Raw genomic sequence first — 10,003 nt, 5'->3', positions numbered from 1 at the left:
TATATATATATATATATATATTAAGTATAGTACTTATTCCATCGCCTCTTTTGCTTAAGTGTAAACCAACTTCAGTTGTCAAGCAGTAGTGGGACATACACATCCTCATCATCATTTAACATCTGTTTTCCATCCATGCAGGCACAGGTTGGAAGGTTTGACAAAAGTTAGCCAGCTTCTTCTCCTTCTCCTCCTTCATTTGCATCATCTTCTGCTTATTTTCCTCCCCTCCCTCCCTCACTTCCTCCTCCTTATATATATCCATCCTCTTGATTCCCCCCACCCACACATAATGTCCCCCACTAACTCATCCCGCATCCACACCTCAAATATTTTCATTTTTATTTCCTCCAGATATTTCCCTAACAACAAAGTCAGAAGGATGCACAATGTAATAGCACACCTGCAATGCCAGTCTGAGGAAGTGCCTCTCTAATGTCTAAAACCGCAAATATTACCTGACTTTTCATTTAGAATTTTTGTATAAACTGGTGTTTCAAATTGAGATGGTACAGAAACAACTTATAATTAAAGACATGTTAAAGAAGTTTCTTTTTCATTGGTATACTCTTTTACTCTTTTACTTGTTTCAGTCATTTGACTGTAGCCATGCTGGAGCACCGCCTTTAGTCGAGCTAATCGACCCCAGGACTTATTCTTTGTAAGCCTAGTACTTATTCTATCGGTCTCTTTTTGCTGAACCGCTAAGTTACGGGGACATAAACACACCAGCATTGGTTGTCAAGCAATGGTGGGGGGACAAACACAGACACACATACATACATATATATATATATATATATATATACTTGTATACGACGGGCTTCTTTCAGTTTCTGTCAACCAAATCCACTCACAAGGCTTTGATCGGCCCGAGGCTATAGTAGAAGACACTTGCCCAAGGTGCCATGCAGTGGGACTGAACCCGGAACCATGTGGTTGGCAAGCAAGCTACTTACCACACACAATATGTGATCGCGTATGTATCATTGGCGATTTTCTTTCTCCGTCTTCCCTTCTTTGGGCTTTTCTATATTTCTAATGAAGAGCTCCGCTTGGTCAGTTATGAATCAGGAAACATGTTAAGCAATCATTGAATAGTTATTAGGTGAAAGAATGGGATTTAGATAAAGGGGATAATCACATTGCTTACGGTTTTCCTTGAACATGTGACACACCTATCAAGAGATAATCACCCTAACAACTTAAGTCAACAAGAAAACCAAATTTCTTTCAAATCCTACCCTATCTTAAGAAGAAAAAGAACACATTGACTAATGTAATCTCAGATACATGTCACTCCTGGAATGTCTTTAACAAGAGGTTTCTCAATCAGGACTCTCCTGAAATAAGCTATTCCTCTTAACATTAATATTCTTATATACTACAGATCTTTCATCTTTCACCTGTATCAGTCATTGGACTGCAGCCATGCTGGAGCACAACTCTGAAGATTTTAATCAAACAAATCACTCCCAGAACTAATGTTTTTTTTTTTAAGCCTAATACTTATTCTATCAGTTCCTTTTTGCCAAACTGTTAAGTCATGGGGGCTTAAACAAACCAACACCAGTTGTCAATTGGTGGCAGGGTACAAATACAAACATATATAATCAGTTTCCACTAACCAAATCCACTCACAAGGCTTTGGTCAGCCCAGGACTGTAGTAGAAGATACTTAACCAAGGTGTCACACAGTAGAACTGAATCCTGAATAATGTGATTGAGAAAGAAACTTCTTACCAAATTTTTTTTTTTAATTTCTAATATCAGTTTCAAAACCATAGATATGCCAATATATCTTCAAGCCTACTATCACTCCAGGACTCACAGAGCCAGTGTTAAAATTTTATATTTATTATGCTAAGCAAATAGAAAAATTTATCTCCAATTTTTGACACAATCTTAAGTCAATCCCCATAACTTAACAGTTCATTAAAATGAGACCAACAGAAGAAATACGAGATCTGAAATATGTCCTGAGTTAATCTGTTTAATTAAACTCCCAAGCATGACCACACTACAGTCCAATGACTGAAATAAGCATAAAAGAAAACACAAACATCAGGAGTTGAATCCAGCACTACAAGATAATGAAACAGTCACAAATTCTATAATGCTGCCACTGCTTACAATAGAAAAGTATTGTTTCTACCTAGTGGCCAAATTTTACAGTTAAATAGGCTAGACTACTTCAGAGAACATCTATTTGGTCGACAGAATGCAGGGATATAAAAATACTGTTCACTGAAGTTGAGAGTACAGATAGCAAGATCAACAGAATTGGATATTAAATATGTCTAAAAAAGAAAAGTCTTTGACAAAATTCTTGTTAAAAAAATCTTAGCATCAACTATCATTTATTTCACTGTATAACATCTTTTGTGCATACATCTTGTCATAAGCCACAAAAACTGAAAGCTTGGACAAGCTCTGAAGATTCTTTGTGTCTGAGCAGCATTATGCATGAATGCAATTATAATGTCAACTGGTTGTTGCAGAATTATTGACACAGTGCAGTATGTAGCACATCAATCTCATAGTGTGTGTGTGTGTGTGGTGATGTTTGCTTCCCAACCAGACAGTTAGGAGTTCAATCCCATTTAAAGCAAACTAAAACTTCCTAAGTGGATTTAGTTGATGGAAACTGAAAGAAGCCCAATGAAGATACAGGGTGTCCCAAAACAAAAAAACATATACACATTTTAACAGCTGATAACTCAATTTCTATTTCTTTTAAATCTAAAGTTTAACCCATTAGAAATAACAAAAGGAGCCAGGCTAAGCTTTGAAAGGAAATTTACCCTAAAGTTTGAAAACACAGTTGAAATGCAAAGATAATTTAGGAGAGAGTTTTAAAGAGATCTGTCTATGCAATTTACCATCACTAAAATTAGAGATAAGCTTGAAGTAAATGGAACTGTTCAGAATGTCCACAAGAAATATTTTGGAAGACTGTGGCCATTCATGAGCCTCACTCTTGTAGCAAGCAAGTAATGAGATAAGAATTTCAAAATCAGGCATCCATTTTGAAGTGCTGTCAGTGGAAAAGTTCTAAGAATGGTCCATCCTCTCAATGAAGATGATCCAGATCGAGGAGTGGAGTTTTCAAGTGATACTTGACAAGATGTGTAGAAGATGCACCCGTGTCAAAAAAATAATCCGCTGGCTCTGAGCATTTGAAGATGTGTGGAATAAGAGATCCTTTACAACAGTGGTTCTCAATTGGGGCCTATATGAGCTTTGGGGCTCAATATAAGATTTTGTGGGATCCACACAAGCAAAATAGTAAATTAGGTACACAATTGTATCTTAAGGGTTCATGAAAAATTTTGATTTAGATGTATTTATTGCAAGAAACAGCTAGGTTTCTTTCTCTGATGTTTTACACAGCTCAACCTACACATGTGAATGTGTGATACACAAAATAGGAATTTTGAAGCAATTATCTATAAAACTAATTTTTAAGCATCAAATGGCTATAGGGGTCTAACAAAATAAAATAGTAATCAAAGGGGTGTATAAGTGAAAAATGATTAAGCACCACTGATTTGCTTGAAAAACGAGTAAAGTGTTAGTATCAGGAAGAGCAACCAACTGTAAAACAATGTCCCAATAATATAGGATTAGTCAAAAGTAGCACCCAAATCCTGTTTTAGTGTTAATATGTATGACTTCCCAATTGGGAGATACTTTTGATTTCAAATTCTTGTTTTACAGGTTGGGATATCAGAGTATTAACAACATGTGACATGATCCAGATTTAGTAACTTTCAAAACTGTCAATAATAACCTGCAAAACAACAAAGAAAGGCATGATTTCCCAGAGACTGGGTGTTACTTTTGACTCATGCTGTATAATCATCTAATCTATGCTAGAATGGAAAAACACAGAATGAATGAATGAATGAATGAATGAATGAATGAATGAATGAATGTATGCATGCATGCAAGTGTGAATGTGCAGGAAAATCTTTTACATCAAACATCTTGCCTCTGTGGTTAGGAAGTTAGCATGGTTGCAAAGATTCAGTCCCACCAAATATAATCTTGGAGATTATATAGAGCATCCCGAAGTCGTCCAAAACTTTGTGAGTGAAAATTTGGTAGATAGAAGTTATGTGGAGGGTCACTGGAGGAACCATTCTTATTTTGGGGTGGCATATTTAATCTATCACTTGGTTTAATTCTTTAGCATTCTGATTTCTCGGTCAAATATAAAGTTTCTTTATTTACATTGTTTTGAATTATGTATTATCTTGTAACTTTGAGGTTTCAATGATGTGATTGCTTATTTTTAAAATGACATTGTAGGATGAGTGTGAGAGGCTAGATATGGCCAGTGTGATCATAAAACAATATCTGGGCTAGATATGGCCAGTTTAAATGTTAAGGGATTAAGACTACAATTAGGTCACTGGATGCATTTAGTGGTATACACTCTGTAAAAAGCAATAAGACCAGGTTCACATCTGAGTATAGACACCTCTCTTTCTCTCACTCTGTATAGAGGCTCTGTATAGGTTCTGGATACTGCCCTTTCTCCTCTAAGCCATAAATATTTTCTTTTTGTCACGAATGTAATGAAGGAGAGAGAAAATAAATAACAGTTGTTGATAGCATGAGTAAAGGTTAACTTACCAACGTCTTACCACACTTAAATAAGATATCTGTTCTTAGATGTGCTGAAGAATTTGAAGGACAGACTCCACCAGTGAATGACACTGTGATTTCTTTATCTTCATTTTCAAACATGCTTGGAGAACTTGTATAATTACCCACTGATATAAATGAACCAGATCTTTCTCTACAAACCGAACTGCCTGTGGGACATTTATCATGATTCACCGCTGAACAGATGCTGATCCAATAGGTATCATTTGAAAGACTCACAGACATCCATGGGTAAGACCTATGGAAAATAGAACAGGACTTTAAATACAGCAACAACAAATTAATATGCAAGATAATAAAGAGTTTCTTTGCAGTTATTCAACCTGCAAGAAATAGCAGCCAAATTTCTTTCACATTCTACAATTTTAAGAAAAGAAGATAGGTTATATTGGATAATGTAGTCCCAGGTATATAAAAATGATCATGACCAGAACACCTTTATAGATATGTTAGTTCAATCAGTGATGAATCGAGGCCAATAACAACAACAAAAGCTTAACACAGTAAATATAAATATTATAAAACAAATGCTAACTATCACTCACCAACTATTTCATTTTACCAAATCAATATTTTATCATCATAAAATATAGCTAGCTTCTTTAGTTTTACATTATACTTCTTCCATTACAATCCCATTCACATCTAGGATGCTACACTGTTCTGAGCACTTAAACAGTATTTTATTTTGACTTTCAGATGGATGTAAAGTAAATTTGACCATAGATGAATTTCTGTTCAAAACTAAAAGAGCTGTAATAAAAAATACTGTAAGACATTTTTGCTTAGTGCACAAAAACTATGCCAATCTAACATTCAATAATTTCTAAATTTGATGAGAAACTAAGCCAGTCAGCCATGTGAATTGACACAGTGCAAGATCATTGTGGAGCCACAGATATTACTGAGTAAAATCCATTCTCATGATGAGGTCAACTTCAAAATCATCAAGTCAATGATCATAAGATCCCTGCACCAAATGATGTGTTGTGTTCTTGAGCAAAACACTTCAATTCACATTGCTCCAGTCCACTCAGCTGGCAAAAATGAATAATCCTGCAACGGACTGGCATCCAATCCAGGTTGGGAATATATACACCATGAAACTGGCCCTTGTGAGTTGATATGACTTGAGAAGATAACTTTGCTTTTTTTACTTTACTCAGTTGTAACCCAACATCACTCTCATGTATAGACTGCTGCTACCACTGAACAATGACTGAGCTACTGACTCATACAATAGCTTACTTACACCATGAGCAGTAACCAATACAAGGAACTGATGTTGCTGAATACTCTATGATGCAGCTTGCTGCCAAAGTGGTCCTATCGGAATAGGTGAACCTAAAAATAATGAAAATAGCTGGTGTTGCTCTGATAGCATTAATGCCATGCGATCTGAACTGGCCAATAGAGGCCTGTACATCTAGAAACCATCTTAAATTTCCTTCCAGCCTTCCACTCTGCCACTGAACATCTGATAAGATGGACATGTCTGACATGCCCACAAAAATCTCTTTCAGTCCCACATTACTTGGAAACTGGACAGATTTTTAGCACAGTTCCATATACCAAATTTCACTTACGAGACACAGGTCAGAAATTGATACAGAAATTCAGTCTTAAGCAATGTGGCAATGCCAATAATGGATTATAAAATGTGTTGAGCTAAAAGAAAAGAACACCATTTACAGAAATGGATTCTTGGTGGTGGATATCGAACTGAGCCTGTCATGTATCTCAAAATTCCACATACAAACTAGTCACAAATCAATGAGAAAGCTTTCAATGTTATTGTTTGATCTGCAGCAAATAGCAAAATAACAGCTGTAAAATCTGTTTACATCACTCACTATCATCTTATGCAAGAAAAAGAAATGCTGTCCTAGATACAATAAAGGATGGGATGATCATAGCTAGAATGCTTTTGATTACAGTATTTCAGAAATGACCAAGGGCTAAACAACAAATACTCATGATAGCATGACATCATCATCATTTTGATGTCAACTTTTCCATGCTCACATGAGCTGGATGGAATTTGATGAGGCATATTTTCTATGGTTGGATACTCATCTTGTCACTATCCTTCACCTGATTCCAAGTAAGTTAAAATTTCTCCATGGCCAAACATGTCTTCATGGAAGCTTTAGAAACAAAGGACACTGCTTATATGACAGTGACAATCATTTACATCTATCACACAATGTCAAAAGAAGGAAACCCTAATACACACACACACAACAGGATTCTCTCAGTTTTCATCCACCAAATCCCCTCACAAAGCCTTAGTCAACCAGGGGTTATAACAGAAGTCACTTGCCCAACGAGGTACATGGTGAGATTGAACCAGAAACCATGTGGCTGGGAAGCATACTCCTTAACTACACAGCCATGCCTGTGCCTCAGACAAAAAAGAAAAAATTGAAAATTGGATTGAGTTAACAAGGAAGCTGTACATGTGCTCAAATTGCTAGTGATAACAACCATACATCCCTCAATTCAGTCTTATAAAAGAATGAAAACAGACAATTGTCAATTAAAAGTCTTTGATCATAAGACTGTATTATCTGGGCTGATCTGGGTTTAAACAACAACAACAACAACTAATTAAAATAGCCAATACCGTATCATCATCATCTCTCAAAACATCAGACAAACTATGAAATGACAAAGAACAAAGTTCAACACAAAACAAAGTCTACAGGAGAAAGAGTGAATGTATGTGTGTGTGTTCATGTATGTTCAAGTATGAATAAGTGTGTGGTATAGATATGGATTTGTGTGAAAGCATGTATATGTAAAGGAGACAAAAAAAACAAACACTGGAGGGCAAAGAGAGTGAGAGAGAGGGAAAGACAAAGAAAACAAAAGATCATTTCCTCCTTGTATTTCATGCTGGTTGTCTAGATAAATATTTAGAGTTTTTCCTATTGTAATTGCTTTAGAAAAAGAGTCAAAGTATGATTGAACAAACAATACCCAAAAATAGAACTAGCGCATTAAATATTATATTAATGATCTAATTTTACTCTCTCTCTCTCACACACACACACACACACACACACACACACACACACACACACACACACACACACACACACACACACACACACACACACACACACACACACACACACACACACACACACACACACACACGCACACTGTTCTCTTTACTGGTTTTACACATGCTGGGGCAACTGCCTTCAGTAGTCTTTGTAGATTACACTGACCTAACACTTATTCTAGTCTGCTAGTTATTTTATTGATCTATAGTCATGAAAAGTTATGGGGCATAAGCATACACAACATAAATAACAACACTACTTTAGATGTAGACACTGACATACACACATGCATGTACACTTGGCACCTTGGACAGGTGTCAGCCACTATAGCTGCAGGTCTACAAAAGCTTTGTTAAGTGGATTTGGTAGACAGAAACTGACAAAAAAAAAAAGATCCTCTAATATGTGTGTAGGAAACAGGTTTGAGTTTGTGTGTCTCCTTGTCTTGATATCATACATTTGTTGCAAATAAGTGTCACTGTAATATAGGCCAAATCATTTGTTGCCATGCTTCAATGAAAACATGACCAGCTATGGAGCAATATTAACACGCAGAGAAACAAGTTAACCCAGCCAGATTCTTCACTGAGGATCCAGCTGGATTGACAGCTCTTGTTAGTCAGCCGCATGTCATATGGTCATGGACAGATAAGGAGGTATCTCGCAGAGATGGAGACTGACTGGGACTCTGCTTGGTAGTTTGCTTGGGAGGGCCTGAGGATATATGATTACATATAAGCTCACCACCATCAATTCATCACAGGGGAAGTTCAACACCAGGAAAGTTTACTGAGAAAATACATCCATACCATCTCACCATTAATAATGCAAAAATAAGCATAACTTGATAAGAGACAGGTCATTTAACTTACGCATGTAATACACTAAGGCTGAGAGGAGATTTTTAGCTTTTGACTGGTGAAGGGCATGGCAACCTTTCCGATACTAGGTGCTGTGATGGAATGCATGAAACACATTCTGTAAAATCGTTGGTGTTAGGAAAAACATCCAGCAACAGAAACCAAAATGAAAAGTATGAAAGATATATGGCCTTTAAAATCAACCTAGAAGGTTAGTAACACTGAATATGAACTGATGACTTGTCTAATCCATGCCAGTATGGAAAGTGGTTGTAAAATGATGATGATAATATTTAATATTACTTATACGTTTTCCCCATGTTGGCATGAATGAGAAGAAGAGTTGTGACTGGTCATAACAAGAATTAATCTCAACATCATCACCATTTCACTCAAGGAGTAACAAATGTAAAATATCAATACACACACACACACACATATATATAGAGAGAGAGAGGGGGGAAGAAAAGACATCCATACCTCTGTCTCTGTGTGTGTGTATGTGTGCATGTAGGTGTGCATGTAGGTGTGCATGTAGGTGTGCATGTGAGACAAACAAATATATGCAAGCATTCACACACAAATATACATAAACACAACTTTTTCTTTTGTATCCAGGGTACATTAAATACTAATGAACAAGACAAATGCATGTGTAAAGTGAGTGTATAATCATCCTCATCATCATTTAACATCTTTTTCTCCGTTGGCATGGGTTGAGCAGTTTGATAGGAACCATCAAGCCTCAGGGCTGTGTTGAGCACTAATGTCAACTTCAGCATGCTTTCTACAAGTGGATGCCTTTCTTAACTCCAACCACTTTACAGAGTGTATTGAATGCTTTTTTTTTTTTTGCTTTTTTTGTGACACTGGTATTAGTGAGTTTACAAGATGAGAAAAGAACAAGAAAAAGGAAAAAGGCAAATGGAAAAAGCCCCTTTAATGAAGTGGAGTAGCGAGTATTTGAGAGGTGGGGACAATGGTTTTATGCCAGGTGTCTGGAGGCTAAAGTAGTATAGTGGAACAAGCACAGGTGTAGCATGCATGCATATATGTATATACATACACACTTCATGTCTGGCTGTACAGCCTTTTTGCTTGTTTGTTTATTCACCGTTTCGTTTTCCTGTCTTGTTTTCCGTCCGCCACTACCCTCCACGAAAATAATTTTATTTGTGTTCGTGGGAAGAACCATTTCAACGATGCATACTGCCTTAATTCTTCGAAACGCTGGTGTTTTAATGGTGTCAGCTGATGAAGGAGATGTTTCTATGTGGCTTGCTTGTTTGTTGTACCTTGTTTATCATTTTGTTCATGTTCTTTTGCCACGTCATGTACCCAGTTATGTATCTATATGCACATGTAGATGAAGGTATGTACATACATGTACATATATAT

General features: G+C 36.5%; 1 protein-coding gene across 1 annotated transcript in view; it reads right to left on the bottom strand.

The window, feature by feature from the left end:
• LOC106881233 (cation-independent mannose-6-phosphate receptor) overlaps positions 1-10,003 on the bottom strand; it is a 159,211-nt gene that overhangs the window by 115,117 nt on the left and 34,091 nt on the right. The window contains exon 2 of the mRNA XM_052970966.1: positions 4,642-4,912. Coding sequence (XP_052826926.1) covers positions 4,642-4,912 — 271 coding nt within the window. The remainder of the gene's footprint in view (positions 1-4,641; positions 4,913-10,003) is intronic.

Source organism: Octopus bimaculoides, chromosome 10, assembly GCF_001194135.2.
Source record: "Octopus bimaculoides isolate UCB-OBI-ISO-001 chromosome 10, ASM119413v2, whole genome shotgun sequence".
Classification (NCBI taxonomy): domain Eukaryota; kingdom Metazoa; phylum Mollusca; class Cephalopoda; order Octopoda; family Octopodidae; genus Octopus; species Octopus bimaculoides.
Note: the sequence above shows the minus strand (reverse complement) of the source record. Positions and strands in the feature narration are given on the sequence as shown.